Genomic DNA, 17,230 nt, shown 5'->3' on the forward strand with positions numbered 1-17,230 from the left:
GCTCCTAACAGTGATCTCACCGTGAACGGTGCTGGAACAAAGGCAGAACACAGGAAGGGGGCTCCACCAGCCAATGTCACAGCCCTGCTCCGGGGCCACCAGCGCGGCGTTTGGGAGGAAATGCACAATTAGCTCAACGGCTCAAATAGAAGTTTTCCTTTTTCGGAAAGGGGAATGAGGGGGTCAGGGAATGGGATGCATCTCCCACGGAGACGGCCAGCCGGGGGCCAGACTCCGGCCGCCAGTTTCTTCGGATCCAAACTCCGTGCGGATGCAGGGCAGAATCCTTTTATAGGCTGGGCGGAGGGGCTGTTACACTTCTCGCCCCGGTGAGTTCGTCCTCCCCGAACTTTGAAAGGAAACAGCGCGAGGCTGAGAGAAAGGGGCAGGTGGGTGAAGCCGTGAAGTTTCAGCCTCCATTCCGCTGGGGCCGCTGGCTGGGCGTTGGCCGGTCCCAGGCGGTGGCCGAGGCGACGGCCCTTCCCCCATCATCCACTCCCCAGCCAGGGGTCTCTCCCTCTCTTCTTCCGGGGGACGCTAAGTCCCCGGTCGGCGGCCGTACTTGGCCTTACAGTGCAAAATGTGCTTGGCGAGGAAGTCGAGGCGGCGCTGCAGCAGCTGAGCGTGGGGCTCGGCGAGCGCGGCCAGCTCCGGGAAGCGAGGCTCGTGGTGCCGGTAGAGGCGCAGCAGCCGGGCGGCCGCGTCCTGGCCGCGGTGCAGCTCCAGGACGCGCCGCGCTGTCCGCTCGCGGAACACGCACACCGACTGCAGCAGCGGCTCGTTATACTTGTCCCACATGCCCGCCACCCGGTAGCCGTGCACCAAGCCCGCCTCGTTGTCCAGAAAGACCAGCGCCCCGCCGGGGCCGCGGTGCAGGTTGCTGGTGGCGCGCTGCATGACGCGCGGGTCCCACTGCAGGCTGAAGAGGTTGCTGACGAGCCGGTCGAAGTTGGCCGTCAGATAGTCGAAAAGGATCAAGTCGGTCCACTGCACCAGGTCCACCAGCTCCGCCTGGCTGCGGTTGGCCAGCTCGCCCCCGGCGGCACGCAGGGGCCGCAGCTGGCCGTCCTCGGAGCGCCAGGGCGCGGGCACCACCACGTCCGTGAGGTTGGGCAGCCAGCGCGTCAGGCTCACCACGCTGCCCTCCGTCCAGTGCGCCGCACGAAGCTCCTCCTGCACCTGCGCCCACTGCGCGCCGCGAGCCTCCACCCGGGCCAGTGCCAGCGGCGGCACGTGGCGCTGGAGGCCCAGCAGGCGCGCCAGGTAGTAGGACAGGGCCTCGCCCTGTATCTGCTCGGGGTTGATGCCGTAGCGCACGCAGGCGCGGGTGCCGTCGGAGAAGCGGGCCAGCCGGTTGGAGCTGCGCCCGCAGCCGCCGCGCTCCAGGGCCACCACCCGGGCGCCGCGCACCGCCTCCAGCCACGCCGCCGCCTGCGACTCCGAGAAGCCGCGGGGCACCTGCTCCTCCAGGCCGCGGCTCCAGAAGACGCCCCCGTGCACCGCGGCGCGCCCCTCGGGCCCGGGCCGCCCGGCTGGCACGTGCCGACCGCGCTCGCCCGGGGGCCTCCGGGCCGGGCGGTCCGCGCCGGCCGCCAAGGTGAGCAGCGCCCGGAAAGTTTTCAGGGAGCCGCCGCGGGCGTCCCGCGCCAGGGGCGGGGGCAGGGGGAAGCGAGGCGCGAGCCCCGGGCCGCCGCTCCGGGCCGGGCGCCGGGGGAGTCGGTCTTCGGGCGGCTGGGTGCGCGGCGGCAGGAGCCCGCCCCACAGCGCCAGCAGCGAGCCCAGCGCCAGCAGCCAGAGCCCTGCGGCGGCGGCGGCGGCGTCCCGCATCCTCCTGCCCATGCTCCCCCCCCGGCCGTGCCGGGGCCGCCGCCGCTTCAAGCCGAGCCCGGGCGCCCCGGTCCCGGCGGCGAGGCGGGCCCGGCAGCGTGCTGGCTCCGGGGCTCCGGGCGCCTCAGCCCCATCGCGGCCGCGGGGCTCTGCCCGGCGCTGGGAACTCGCCGCGCCGCCGCTTCCCAGCTGCTTTTGTATTTCGCTGTGAGACCCTCGGGCGGGCGCGATTCACAGGCGCCCGGACCACGTGGGAGCGAGGGGGATCCCCCTCCCCCTCCGCCGCCGCCGCTCCCCGCCCCTTCCCCTTAAAACGGCGATGGCTCCTTCCAAGCGGGAGAGGCGGCCCCACTTCGGTCGGGCCTGGTGGAAGCCGGGCTAGAGGCGCCCGCGCGGGGGCGTCGGAGGGGGCGGTGCCGAGCCCGAGCGGCGCCGGAGAGGGAGGGACGCGGCTCTGGCCCCGGCGGGGGTCGGAGTGGTCGCCCGGTCCCCTGCGCCGGGGCAGCGCCTGGCCTCCTGCAAAGTTCCGAATGACCCCTGCCGCGCTGCGGGCGCCGCCAGGCGCGGGTTGGGGCGGGTCCCTTCGGCTCGTCGCTTTCCGACGGTGTGATTCACCCTGCCTTATGTAAATCCACGGGAAGCTCTCCGAGCCACAGAGACTGTGACTCCAGCCCGGTTAGAGACAACTTTGAACCGACACCCCCTGTTCGAGCGCGCCTACCACCGCCGGTCACTGCGGGCGTGTGCGCTTTGAGGTTGGTCGTTGCGTCTTTCCCGAGGGACTCACGGGGAATTAAACCTCGCTGTGCAAGTAATAGAACACCTAGGCTAGCTCCCAGCCGTTCGTTTATCCGTTCATCGAGGCTTGGTCTCAGGGCAGTAAAACCCACAGAATCTCCCCGTGCTCCTGGAGCTTACGTTCCAGGGAGAGGTTCAGGTTGCTATGAGAACACTGTAACCCAGGATCTGACCTAGTGCAGGAGGGAGAGGTGTCAGAGATTCTCTCTCCAAAGAAATGATATAATTTTGCCCAGGAGGAAACTGAGGCGGAAAAGGCTTGCTCAATACGGCGGACTTAGCCAGTGCACAAACTAAATAAAATTCAAACTCGGACCGTCTGGCAGCACGCCACCTGATTTTCCCTCCATCAGGAAAGCTCATTATTTTTTATCAAGTTGCCAGCATTTTCATTTTTTTTTTTTTTAACTCACTGTCATTTAGCCACTTGATTCTCCAAATGTGATTTTCAATTCAAATGAAAAAAAAAAATCCCGATATTACATTTGACTTGCTGGTTTAATGGTTTCAGGGAAAAATAAATGGTTGGGGGGCGGAGGGTGGTGGGGAGGGTGAAGGGGAAAAAAACCCCCAAAACAATGACAAAAGAAACCGCACTGTCTTCCAGCCACCTCTGGGTTCAAGCCACCAAGAAGGCTCTTGGGCAAGAATTGGCTTCCCCCCCTTCCCTCTCTGCAGGAGTGTGTCCCAGATCCAAACCAAGATTCCCAGGTAAGACGCAATTTTGGGGGTGGGGGTGGACTCCACCTCCTGGAAGCAGGAGTTAGAAATCCTTTTTTTTACATGTGTTTCTTTTCTTTTTATCCCCCATCAGGTGCACATGGGGGTTTTCAACTTTATTAGCTCATCAGCTGGCACCGATTATATTTTATTCTCCAAAGAATGAATGTTTAGAGTTATAGGGCAGACACCCTAATGTTTGTGGCTGAACAGAGGCATCAAAAGACCACATCTGGAGCCTTCTAGAGCTGACCCCGTATACCCTCAAGTGTTTCCATATTGGCTGAAGTGTGGAGTCTTTGTTGAATCTGTTCCACACCACGCAGCTGTATCATGCCTTTTTTATACATCTTATCTGATGCTGCGGTCACTATGGCTCCCATATGTAGGCATCAAAACATAGTAATTCATTAAAAGGTACTGTTCCTGCTCTGTGTAAGCTCCTCACCCTCTATGTTAACCTAGAGGGCAGGGACTAATATTTCTTAACCTTTTATTTCTCTTACCACTTAACATAGTGTATTACACTAAATAGGTGCTCAATAAATTGAATTTGATTTTTTATCTTTTGGTTTAACTTCTGAGAATCTTTTTTTTTAATACAGTGCTTTTTAGCTTGGGTAAACCGTAAGCAAGATTGCCACCTTGTGGGCATAAGTGGAATATCATCTAATTAGAGAAATGTGTATACATGTTTAAGAGGATGATTCGTTATTTCAGCCAAATTCTGAGCATATGAGGTGGCTACCACGGCCCGTGACATGTCCTAGGTGCTATGGGGAAAGCCAAAGTAGTTGGTGTCTCTGTCTCTGAATTACAACGGATAGTTCATTGTCATTGTCTGAGGAGTCCCTCTGGTCTATTTTTCAGGGCTGCCTGGCACAGGGCCTGGCACTTAGTGAGTGTTCAGTAACAATTTGCTGAGTAAATCATTGGAATGTTAATGAGATTTTCTGCAAGTGGCATGTATTGATTTGAAAAAAACCAACTTACTGAAAGATACAGAATAAGAACTTTCATTTTAGGGACACCTGGGTGGCTCAGTCGGTTAAGCACCTGCCTTCAGCTCAGGTCATGATCCCAGGGTCCTGGGATTGAGTCCTGTATCAGGCTCCTTGCTCAGTGGGGAGTCTGCTTCTCCCTCTGACTGCTGCTCCCCCTGCTTGTGCTCTCTCTCTCTCAATCTCTCTCTTTCTGACAAATAAATAAATAAAAATCTTAAAAAAAGCTTTCATTTTAAAAGGAAAAAAATATCGGCGAAGGCTTTGGCATAATGTAGGAAGAGGAAGCAGGTGACTTTCATTTTAGGAGGGCTGGCGTCAAACACAGATACTCCAAATCCCAGAATCTTTCCATCATGTTCCTGGTATTGATGAAGAAATTGGGTCTTAAAGAAGTTGGCTAAGATCTTACCTCTTGGAAGAGGGCCTGACCTTATCTTAGCCCTTTGCCTGCAGCCACAGGACCCAATGCACCATGTACCACGATGGGAAGCCCTAATAGTAGCTTGAGCAAGTGCACCGAAATACAGAAAAGCACCGAAGGACTAAAACCAAATAAAAACTAAAAAACAAACCCCAAGTGGAATGCCATTTTAAAGTAGTATTTGATTATTTTAGACAGTGTTAAAATATTGAACACGCTCGTCTGGTTTACCTGTAAGATGACAATGTTCCCACTTGCCTTAGCCTCCCAGCCTGGGGACGCTCCCCTCCTCCACTCATGGCCAAGCCCTGCGGCTCCTTGGGAGAGCACCATTCATCACAATGTGCAACCCCTGGCCCTCCTGCCCTTCTGGCAGTTGCTTGGGGATGAGGGAAGGTGCTGCTCATCTGTCCCTACCTAGGAACCTGTTTTCACCTCGAAAACTTTCTAAACATGCCTCAGAGCTTCTCCCTGAGCCTCGACTTCCAATTGCTTCAAATTTTTCCATAGTCCCGCTGGAAGAATGATCTGGCTCATTTAACAGTGCCTCCTGGGAAAGGGGGGCAGGTGGCATTGAGCACTGGGAGGAGGGCAGGAGGCTCGGAGTTGGAACATGTCCCAAGTCTGACATTTCCACATTCTGGCTGTTTCCTTTCTGGCCGGTTGTTTCCCTTCTATGAGTTTGGGTTTCCACATCTGAGAAATGAGGATAATAAATCCTGCCTACCTCACACAGTTGTTAGGAAGTGCTAGCGAGACATTAATAAGCACTACAATGCTGGCGGCAAACACTGAGTGCTTATGATGGGCTTGGCACAGGGCTTTATCTGCTTCATCTGGCACGCACATGTTTCCAACAAATAGGAATGTGCCCACTTTGCAGATGGGAACACTGAGGCTTAGCCAGTGACAGGCCCGCAGTCGTATAGCAAGTAAATGGCCAGGCTGAGATTCCAGAATGATGGAGGACAAACCCTTGGCAAAAAAAAAAAAAAAAAATACTGGGAAAATGTCAGATATAAAAAATTATTGCATTTAATCAAAGTAGGCTTAACTCAGATTAAATTTTGCTTTGAAATGTTCTCAAAGGTTGCTACTAACTGAAACGGTTAAGAGAACGGACCCTCAAGCCAAATTGTCTGGGTTTAAAACTTCCCAGGTGTGTAACCTTGAGTAAGTTACTTGGCCTCTGTGTGCCTCAGTGTACTCATTTGGAAAATGCACTTATAACAGTCTTATTGGTGTTACTAACACTGACCATAACAATTATGTAACATCTGATGATTAATACTAATTAATAGTAACAAGCCTTGTAGCTTATTGTGAGGATTAAATTAGTTCCTCTATTTTTTTTAAAAAGATTTTTATTTATTTGACAGAGATATAGCGAGAGAGGGAACACAAGCAGGGGGAGTGGGAGAGGGAGAAGCAGGCTTCCCGCCGAGCAGGGAGCCCGATGTGGGGCTCGATCCCAAGACCCTGGGATCATGACCTGAGCCGAAGGCAGACGCTTAACAACTGAGCCACCCAGGTGCCCCAATTAGTCCCTATATTTACAGTGCTTAAAAGACTAAGAGTTCATGCTTACAGTATTTGTGTAATTCTGTGCGTGAGATGGCCAGCTCTGTGACCCCGGGCAGCTTTCTAACTTCTCTGGGCCATAGTTGTGTTATTTGGGTCTCTCTCCTCCCCACTCTTTGTCCCCCTAGGGTATATTATTTTCCTGCTTGAGGATCATTTTCCTTTTCTTGGTATGTCTCTATTAGATTATGAGCTCAAGAATTGCTTAACTGATCCTGTCCTCACGTTCTTGGCTGTCAGAGGCAGGTGTATACACACGTTGTTCCAGGTAAATCCTACTGTATAGTTAGAAGGAGGTCAGGAGGGCGCCTGGGTGGCTCAGTTGGTTAAGCGACTGCCTTCGGCTCAGGTCATGATCCTGGAGTCCCGGGATCGAGTCCCGCATCGGACTCCCTGCTCAGCAGGGAGTCTGCTTCTCCCTCTGATCCTCCCTCCCCTCATGCTCTCTCTCTCTGTCTCATTCTCTCTTTCAAATAAATAAATAAAATCTTTTAAAAAAAAAAAAAAGAAGGTCAGGAAATGTGATAGTCTTTGCAACTCGTCTGCCTGCCTGAATGAGTCCCACTTTTAAGAAAACACTGTATTTCACTGTGTTTCTGGAAAGAAAGTCAGGGTTGACATGAACGTGTAATTTATGGTGAGACTAACATTTTTATGAACCTCTTTATTCCACGTAGCTCTCTTTTGACCTGCTTTTGAAAAATGTTCCTATAGCCACTGGTGTTAGAAGCAAGAATCTAAAGGTTAGGGCATTGGTGAATTAATTTAGTAAATTTGAAAGCCATTGCTGACACGCATCTCAGTCACGTAGCATCATGCTCGAGTTACAGGGTGTGGTGGTAAAAATTCTGGGCTTGGCACTTAGGGACAGGAGTTTTCTTTCTCTGCTATAATTTAGTTCAACTGCCATTTTTTGTTCATATGTGGAAGGCCAAGAACTGGGCAGTAAGTGACGGGGCATCTGCTTTTCTCTCATCCTTAACGCCGTCGGGAGCTTTGGTTGCCTATCTTCTCTTCAGCCTCCTCTTCCCTTCCTTCTTTCTGGCAGCTCTTCATCCTCCTTCCTGCACCTGGTGCTGGAAGCGAGGCTGGACCCTGATTGCGCGAAGCCAGTCCTGGTGCTTTCAGTCCTCTTGCCCATGTTAGGTTTAAGCATAAGCTTATGACACTGTTCTGGCCAGTGAGACCTGGAGTCCCCAGGGAGGTTTCTGGAAAAGATATGGCCCCTTTTCTCCGTGGTTCAGATCCAGATTTGAGGGCTTGGACTTGGGATAGTCACCGCATAACTACAAGGGGAGCTAAGTGGACACATTGACGGTGGCAGAGCAGAAAGATGGAAGGAGGAGCCTGGGTCCTTGGTAATGGCGCCAAGCCCTCAAATTAATCAACTCTGAAGCACCCTTCCTCCAGACTTGCCACGTGGTTGAACGAACTCTGAGCTGGGGTTTTGGTGTGCAGCCAAAAGATTCCTAAATGCTGTCCCTCTCACAGAGGAGCTTACACACCAGAGCAGGGACGAACCCATAAGTAGATCTCTCCCATCACAAGGGTGCTCCTGGGCAGGCGGCGTGGTGATGCCTTTAGGGACATGTGCCGTGCAGCCCGGCCAAGTCTTGCACTTACTAGCTGTGTCATCTTGGGAGAGTCACTTAACCTCTCTGGGCCTGTTAGCTCATCTGAAAAGTGGAGGCAATGACTGTACCCGCCTCATAACGTGATTGTGTGGTTGAAACGCACATGTAAGCCTTTAGTAAGTGCTCCAGCTATTACGGAAACATAGACTACGTGAGAGCGTGGAGGAGGGAGCAGCAAATTCCACCAGGGAAAGCCAGGAAGGCTTCACCAAGGACGCAGATGTGAAGCTGAGTCTTGAAGGGCAAGGGCAGGGGGGGGGTGCGGTTTGCAGGTCAGGCTTTGGGGGAGAAGGGCGTTCATACGAGCAGAGGGAACCACAGGGGAGCTCAGCAGCCATGAGCCCGTGGGCAGATTACCGTATCTTTCAGGAGCTCCATTTCCTCAACCTTAAAAGCACTTGAGTAGGTGGGATTAGCTTAATCCGCTTTGGATATAAGAAACAATTCGCAGGCCCCCTCCCTAGATTGAGAAGCACCGGGTTAGGGATTCTCCACGGCCCAACTATGGCTGTCTGCATCCAGCCTGAAGGCATTCACTCAACAAACATTTTCCATGAAAGAAGGTGCTGCTGGCTGGCTTTGTTGCTTTCTTTGTTCGTCACCACCCAGAGCTTTATCCAGCATGCAATTAGCCATGCTGCTCGGGCTCCGCTTCCTTGGGCCCCTGCACATCTCATCAGTCAGATAGAGGCTGAAGCTTAATTAAGCTTGTAAAGCTTGCTGATTTTCTCAGATGAAAGGTGGCCCATAAGCACCAGGTTTTGTTTTGGTGGCTTCTGCCAGGAGTTATTATAAATAGGGCTTTGTGCACAGTGGCTGAGCTCTTAGGTTGATAATGTGTCTAGACCAATCGAGGCTTCCAAGAGCGGAGATATTATCATAATGGTTCCATCATAGACGGTGGGTGTTAATGGAACGGGCCGCGGAAAAAAAAGAAAGAAAAAGAAAAACATAGTGCAGGCAGCGAAGCCGGGGTAGAGGAGGCTGCCAGTGAGGTCTTGCCTGCTCCTGGGATCGCCATCATAATCATTAGCTATATTAGCCTTGGAGTTATTCTTCTGTGGTCTCTTCGAGACCAGACTCAAACTCCCAATAAAAAATGGATGCTTTAACTCCAAATGAAAATATATTCCTTCGCTGCTTTTTAAAATCCATTTACATTGAAATGATGGCCAGCAGGTAAGTAATTCATAAGTGGGGGCTCACTGCAGTGCAGACCGGAGTGTCAGCAGAACGGTGAGCAGCCTGAGTGGGAGATCGAGGGACTTGCAGCCCCGGGAAAAGTCATCGCCGTGGGACTGAAAAGGGGCCGGAAGGGGTAACTAACAGGCGCTCTCTGGTGGCTGGTGGGGATCAGTGAACGGAGACGTAGCTTCACATTTCAACAATGAGATGAGGGGAAGCCAGCTACACGTTCTTCAGCAACGCAGCCCCTGGTTGGGAATGTGCCAGCCTCGTGGGCCCCGGCTGGCATTGCCTAAAGCCAGTTTTCTGCATCCCATAGGCGGACGATCGATAACGTCCGGGGTGATGGCAGTCGAGATGACGAGGATACAGCTGTGGTGTCACCCTCTTGTTGGTTGAACCTGCCCCGCTCTTTCGAAGTTCAGTTCATCTCTATCCAGATTCCTATCCTGCAGTTTGGGAGGGTGCAGAGACTCTCCATTTCTGAGGGTCCCTGGGGCTTTGTCCCCCAAGCTTGTCCTTCTGCATCTGCTTCCTGCTTCTCTGTTTGTTGCCTTGACTCCAGCACACATTAACACGGCTGCGAAGTTCAGTGTCTTAATCCCTCCCCCTCCACCAAATGCACTTGGACCAAAGGTACGAGTTTAGTGACTTTGCTGAAGATCTGTGGGGCTCCCCAAACTGGGGGTGGAGGGTGTCACATCGAGCTGTCCTTCCCCTCCTGTCTCTCCTCCTGTACCCTTTGTGGAGAAACAGGCAGATTTCCCCCGAGTTTCATGTAACTCAGGGCCACTCCTGCCATTCAGCCTTGCTCAGGACCTCAGGTTCCAGACTGTCAAGATGTCTCTCATGATCAAACTGGGAAAGGGATTCTGGTGGACACAACATCTCCAGGGTACTTCCTACGTGTAAGGCAGGGTGCTGAGAGCTTTCTGTGCACTTAAGCTGTAAGACCCACCCCATCCTGTCCCGGAGTTGTTATTCCTCCATTTCATTGATGGGAAAACTGGAGCATTGTGACAAGTAACACTTGGCTCAGGAGACTTCTGCTAAGTGACAGAAGACGAATTCCAACCCTGGTCTGCCAAGAGAGCAAAGTTGTATTCTCTACAATGGCCCATGGCCTCCTGGGACTGAGAAGAACCCCGGAGAGTTAGCAAAGGGGCCTCTTACTAGGAACTCGTCTCTTCTTTGGCACTGACACATTGCCTTTCTCCAAGCATGTCTGAAACAGGTGCTCATTTATAGCTCTCTTTGGCTGCATGATGGAGCCCATCAACTGGGAGATGGTGCAGGCTGGAAAGTTCCATGCAGTTGATATTGTATCCGATGGGGTAAGAAAGGCTAGAAAAAAAGTGGGTTGACCTAATAGTCCCGCAGACCATACCATTGCTGTCTCAGGACCAGGATAGCCTGAGCACTGCACGCAAGAATGCCGACTGTAATTTCTTCTCTGGTTTCTCCCCCCCCAAGAGCCAACTCTGAGACTGCCACAGGGAAGCAGGCAGGTGCTCTGTGGGGCTGGGCATGTTTGTTACACAGCAAACAACTGAGACGTGCTCTTGAATATCTCTGGTTCCTTTTCATTTCAAATGAGGGGAAAAGGAAGCAAGAAACCTCAGAGGCCATTTCTTGCCTGCCTGAGTTTAAAGAATGGCTGCATTTTAGGGACAGTATGGGCCTAAGGAATAACAGGGGAAAGGCTGAGGATTAATGATGGTGATATATTTATATAGCTTCTTGCAGTTTTGCTGAGTGCTCTCCCATGCCAGTCTGGTGGATTTTTACGACAGCCTGTGAGGGAGGGGTAGGGGGCAGGTGTGGGTGACTGTTCTTCTTTGATGGAGGAGAAAGTTGAGCTACAGAGGGTCGTGTAACGAACACAAGGTAAACAACGAGTTCCTGGCATACCTGGAACTTGAGCACACTTTACCTGACTTCCACATCAGAGCTTTCCCATGGTGGTCCCTCTTTGCTCAGTTCTGTTCACATCTGCAGACTCTGTCACTATCCTGGTTTTCCACATGGTTACACGTTCATGTTATATGTATGTTACAATGTCCATTAAAACTCCAGTAAGGAGGGCAGAAGGAAGAACCCAGGGACAATTCCTAAAGAGCTAGAATATTTAAAAGTTCCTCTCCTGTTAAGCAGTGCTTTCTATTTCTCCTGCTGGCATCTGTGACAGAAAGGAGGAGGGAAAGAAAATCAGAAGGATTGGGGGAAAAGAGAGGGATTATTTTGAAATCTTTTCCTTTGCTTGCCTGTTTCTGTTGGTTAAATAACCAGAGGGTAAATAAGGGCTTTAACCAAAGGGAGTCAGAGAGAGAAAGTGGGGGTAATCCACTGGGTTATTTTCTAAATGACTTTTTTGAGGGGGGGAGGGAAATCATAAAAGAACCCAGAATTGGCAAAGAAGAAATAGTAAGAAACAAAAAGCTTTCTCTTGGTCCTCTGCTCCCATGTATGATACCCTTGCTTGCACAGGGCAAAACCAAGCCAACAGGCTAAAAGAGGGTCCTTGACCTTGCCATGTTTTCCCACCGAGAGGGTCATTTAGTTAGGGATGCTGACAGCTCTGCATGCCCCTTAGGATCAGTGAGGGACTGGACTACATAGAAGTCCTCCCGCCTTGGTTTTCTCATTTGTAAAATGGGATATTAATGCTTCCCTCACGGGGGTACTGTGAGAATTAAATGAGATTATGGGAGTAGGTAAAACAGAGTAGGTGAAAAGTCCAGATATGGTTTCTGGCACATCGTAGGCATTCAGTTGGTATTCTAAAACACACACCCAGCCTTGTAGAGACATGTCTGGGAGGATACATATAAACTGTCCATAGTCTTACTCCTCAAGACATGTGTGTGCTTGGGGTCGGGGGAGGGAGCTACTTTGACTTTTTACTGTATACATTTTTACTTTACCTGTCCTAGAGTACTTGGAGGAAGCATGGTGCATAAGTATTGATGGGTGTGTGTGGAGGGTCAAGTTAAAAGTTAGGATCAGATAGAGAAGAATACAGAATAGGACATCTCGGTACTCCCCGTCTTTGTGTGATTGTAAAATGTGTACCTGCTACACTTGAATCAATTGAGGGGCTGGATGGCAGGCAATGGAAACTGGCTAAGTCAAGAAGCTAAAGTGGGATTTGGTGGAAGGACGTTGGAATAGGTCACCAATGGAAGAACTGAGGATTGGAAATCACCAGAGCTAAGGAGCCCTGGCTAGATAAGCAGGAGGACCTTCTCCCAGAGATGCAGGTGTAAGATGTCTCAGCCCCCAGCGCTGCCCGTTCAAGCTCTTTCAGTCCAGGGACAGCGAACCTGATTGGTCCGGTTTGGAACAAACCTTTCCCCATTGGCTCATCCAGCTTCTACCACGTGACAGGGCAGGTCGTCTCTAAGGGAGCACTTCTGGGCTGGACCATCTTCCACTCAACACTTCTGTGTTTGACTTTTGACAAATTATCACCTTCATTACTTTTTTTGTTTTTAAAGATTTTTAATTCATTCGAGAGAGTGAGAGCAAGAGGGGGGCGGGGAGGAGCAGAGGGAGAGGGGGAGGCAGACTCCGCACTGAGCGCGGAGCAGGAACAGGGGCTCCATCCCAGGATCCTGAGACCATGACCTGAGCTGAAACCAAGAGTCCTGCGCTTAACTGACTGAGCCACCCAGGTATGCTTACTTTTCAAATAATAATGAGAAAACTCTAACAATTAATTAGGTAGAGTTATGCTGTACAGTCTCAACAGGATGTATTTTAGGCACCTTTTATGAGGAGCCAATAAAAATCAAAACCAAGCAGCATCATTTGTCACTCACGTGCCTAGTGACACATCTGCCTTGGGTCTTAAACGTTGATTGTGGTGGCAAACCCACCCACACAACAACAACAGTGCTTGTCTTTTTGACTCCCACAGTTAGCAGATCCAACATTTCCATAAATTTGTGTAGCAGTGCCTCTCAGATCAAAAGGGGGTTTGAGACCTTTATTATTAGGGTAAAGAAAAGGAATAGGATATCTGTGATTGTTCTATCAGTAGCTGTTATTTTATGGTGGTTGGAAGGCGGGATATGTGAAACACATGGAAGGTACGCAGGATATATTCCGTGTGTGTATGAGAGAGAGACAGACAGACGGAGAGACGGAGAGATGGAGAGAGGGAGAGAGAGAGAGCATTTTATTACCCTAGGGCAGGATGATTCAGCCAGTGTTGTATAAGGCGAGCTCAGACCCAGACTGCATTTTCTATGCTGACCATCTGTGTTTCCCAGGAAAGCGGCGGCCAGCCAGGGCCCGGGAGCTTTAGGAAAAAGTGAGAAGCAGGGAGGACAGCCAGTCCAGGAGGGGCTGGAGAAATGCTCTGTGTCCTTGTAATGCCTCCTGGCAACAGCAGCACCACAGGGGCCTGGCTTGGCTGCCTCCCCTCCTGTTAGCCCCATAAGCGTCCTTCCCAGTGTCAGTAAATCCTCTCCCCGGCCACCCACCTGTTCCTTGTGACTTTTTTTTTCTTCCTAGGGGTGGGTATTGTTGGGGGGAGATCATCAGAAACTACTAATTTGGAGGCAGAAGCCTCGTCTTCAAAAACCACAGGTGACCAAGAACGGGTCCCATTTACCGCGTCTGGCTACGTGCCCAGCAACTCCCATATCCTCACAAACCCTTTTTGGTGGGTTTTTTTTAACCCCTCTTGATAAACGAGAAAACCAGGGTTCAGAGAGCTTCAGTGTACCCCTCAAGTGGGCCCAGTTCTTAAACGGTAGAGCCAGATTGAAACCTCGGCCAGCGTGTCACCAGGTCACTGGGACCTCCCACGTTCTCCACGTTGGAAAGCCAGCTCAGAAGGACCCCAGACCCAGCAGCTCTACCGCCCATCACTGGGGGCTCTGGGACAACTTGCAGAACCGAAAGCAGTCTCAGCCTTAACTACAACAGATTGGGAATTCTGATACAAGGTCTTCTCCCCAAACCAGCACTGTCAGAACACAATTTTAAGCCAAACCTTGGAGGCTGCTTTTTCGGGGGATGGTTGGGAGACCAAGGCTCCATGAACTGCCAGGAGCTCCTACCCGGCCGTGAGAGCCCTTTGAAGAGCCCTCTTTCTGAGACCCCCACCCCCTCCAATTGGAAGTCTTTTTTCCCTGTGTGCAGCTTCAGATGCTCGGTGTTCTAACCTCTAAAGTTGCTGGAACAGGACCATTAGACTGAATAGTTTTATTGGAATTAAAAATATTGTGAATTTTGTGCTAAATGCCTCTGGCCATAACTAGAATAGAAATGACATTGCTTCAGATGCTACCGTGCACTAATTAAACCAGCAGAGAATGAAACAACAGAAATACAACAGCAACAAAAATGGGAGCTGTGGGCTTCAGAACACTCCCCCAGCAGGGCCGTTGAATTTAAATTTCCATTATTTCGAGTGAATATGGCCCCTAAAGAATCACATAGGGATGGTTTTTTATGTGATTTCAGGGCAAGTCCCTCCTGCAGTGTAGTCACATTAGTAAAGCTATACTGTGCTTGGTTGGGGAAAAAAAAAGTATAAAATACATGTATACCTAGGAAAGAGTCCAGGAGGATACATACCTGTTACCAGCAGTAACCTTGGGGAAAGGGAATTTGAATAGAAAGAGAACTTTCCTCTTTTTCTTTTAAAAATGTTTTTATATATTCCTGGTGTGCTTAAATTCATTATATTCAGCATGCAATTTTGAGGAGACTGGAATGACCAAGGGAATGCTTTAGAGTAAATGATTCATACTTCATGGCACTAGATTGTCAAAAGATAGATTACATGGGTGACCATTAAGAAGCTGCTCTGGTGGGCCGGGAATGAAGATGGGAAGGGTCTGAGCTTGGTCCGTAGCAGTAGAGATGGAAAGGAAGGGGGGAGGGGCTTGTGCGTCATTAAGAGCCGGGAGCCAGGGTGGGATAATTAATTTTCTGTGGCAATTTGAATGGGCTAAGGGGTTCCCAGAGAGCTGGTGAGACCTTATTTTTAGGTGTGTCTGTGAGGGTGTTTCTAGAAGAGACTAGCATTTGAATCTGGGGACGGAGAAGATCCCCCTCAGCAATGTGGGTGGGTGAGCTTCCTTTTGCTTGAACTGACTAGAGAATGCTGATCAGCTTAGGCTGTCTGAGTCAACCACAGTTATAAGGGTGGTGGTGGTGTCAGCCCACTTTTCTGTCACCTGTAGGACCTCTGCACAATGTGGGGAGGGGTGGGAGGGATATTAGGGAGCTGTCAGGTTCAAGTTTGGGAGGATGGAGCAGGAGTAGTCTGTGTTTGTGGTGGATGGTGTTGAGAGAGGAAAATGGCAAAAGGAGGGGTGGTGGATTTCCCAAATTGAGAAGCAGGACAGTAAGTGTGAACTCTGCTCAGGATGGAGGGTTGGGTCTACTCTAGAACAGCACCTCTGAGGTTATGGCTGGGGGACTGTGGCGGAGAATGATTACGAGGTGCTGGGAAGACTGCACATGAAGAACCAAGGTCACTGGGGCTAAACAAGGGGCCTCCAGGGCTTTGCTCGGCTCTGAGGGCGTGAGCCAGCCAGGGAGATGGATGCCTCTTTCAGCAGTTCTGTTGGTGCGAGCAGGGAGCCGGTGAACGGAGCCCAGGACAACATGGAGGCCCGTGGGCCCAGAGCAGCTCTGTGACACTGAACGCATTCATTTACATAGAGCACTCAGAGTGCCCTGCGTGGAGGGCCTGCCCGATCACTGTCAGAAGTGGTCTTATTTTTAATTGAGGCAGTTACGAAGTATAGCAGCAATGGAAACAGGAGACCGAGTGATTCAGGACTGCTTCCTGCTTGGAAGGGATGGTTTGGTGAACGTCCTTTCTGGACTTGATAACCCTGGGGAGGAGAAGCCTCAAAAGTGTGATGACTGGGATTCCTTCCAATCTGGTGAAAGGGAGCTTGAGCAGGATTCTGTGTATTTGAGAAACTAAGGCTTATGGCATTGTGTCTCGCAAGCGTGGAGCAGGAGATGCATACAGAACTGTAAAATGATATGCACACATACTTGACGTGCATGATCTCATTCGAGCCTCACAACACCCTCCAAGGCAGGCATGACCGAGGAGAAGAAGCTCAGCTTGGAGGTATTCAGTCCATGGCCCGAGGTCCAGAGCTAGAATATGCTCCATCTGGTCTTTGAGCCCAGCCTCCACATGCTCTCCCCACCGCCCTGGCCCCCTGGCCTCACCATGTTATCACATCTGCATGAGACATTTGGAACTGCTGCATAGCCCTTTCTACCAATCTGAGGACAAGGCCAAGATGGCAGAGCCAAGATAGAACCTGGGTCCTTGATGGTGGGGTGAGTCACGAAATGGCCCATCCTAGGAGCTACCAGCAGCCAGAAACTGCTAGTTGCCTTTCCAGTGTCCACTCTATTTTGCCTCCTTAGCAACAGAAACTCTACTGATGGATGTAGCAATGTACACAGATATAAAACCACATTTTCCAGACTCCTGTGTCAATGCAGGTAGCTAATGAAAGTGTTAAGTGGCCCTTTGCTTCACCCCTCTTTATCTTCCTACTTCCTGGAATGTGGACATGATGGTTAGAGTGGTGACAGCCATTCTGTGACCATGAAGCTAACTTGGGGATGGAAGCCACGTGCTAAAGATGGCCGTGTGGAGAGAGTGAGTCCTTGGCTGACTGTGGAGCTGCCATACCAGCTTTTGGCTGTTTATCTCCGGGCTTCTCTGATTTGAGAGGAATATAAATCTCTATTGTGTTTAAGCCACTGCTATTTGTATTTTATATGCAGCCGAATCTAATCCCAACTGAGAAACCTATTTCTGAATTTCCTATTGGGTGAGAATGACATTCCTTAATGTCTAAACTATTTGGAGTCGGCTTTGCTTTTACGTGCCATCGAAAGCATCCTAATTGTTTTCTCTTCAAAACCCATACTCTTTTTTTTATTTTATTATGTTGTATTAGTCACCATACAGTACATCATTAGTTTTTGATGAAGTGTTCCATGATTCATTGTTTGTGTGTAACACCCAGTGCTCCATTCAGTACGTGCCCTCTTTAATACCC

General features: G+C 50.9%; 2 protein-coding genes across 3 annotated transcripts in view; one reads left to right on the plus strand and one right to left on the minus strand.

Annotated features, from left to right (window-relative positions):
• Nucleotides 1-174: 174 nt before the first annotated feature.
• FJX1 (four-jointed box kinase 1) lies at nt 175-2,177 on the minus strand. The gene has a single exon (XM_006751496.3). The coding sequence runs from the start codon at nt 1,837-1,839 to the stop codon at nt 538-540; it is 1,302 nt and encodes a 433-aa protein (XP_006751559.3). The 5' UTR covers nt 1,840-2,177; the 3' UTR covers nt 175-537.
• Nucleotides 1,482-17,230, plus strand: part of PAMR1 (peptidase domain containing associated with muscle regeneration 1) — a 153,545-nt gene continuing 137,796 nt past the window's right edge. Inside the window, exons 1-3 of one of the 2 annotated variants that reach the window (XM_081798322.1) lie at nt 1,482-1,597; nt 2,469-2,581; nt 3,241-3,336. The gene's annotated coding sequence lies outside the window, so the exon portion shown is untranslated. Of the gene's footprint in view, nt 1,598-2,468; nt 2,583-3,232; nt 3,337-17,230 lie in introns of those variants that run through there. The other variant, XM_081798321.1, reaches the window with a different exon arrangement.

This window comes from Leptonychotes weddellii, chromosome 11 (assembly GCF_054177405.1).
Source record: "Leptonychotes weddellii isolate Sample4059 chromosome 11, ASM5417740v2, whole genome shotgun sequence".
In the NCBI taxonomy this organism is placed as follows: Eukaryota; Metazoa; Chordata; class Mammalia; order Carnivora; family Phocidae; genus Leptonychotes; species Leptonychotes weddellii.

Bases quoted from the DNA above. Each gene is read 5' to 3' on its own strand.
- FJX1 (XM_006751496.3), bottom strand. From the start codon at position 1,839: ATGGGCAGGAGGATGCGGGACGCCGCCGCCGCCGCCGCAGGGCTCTGG.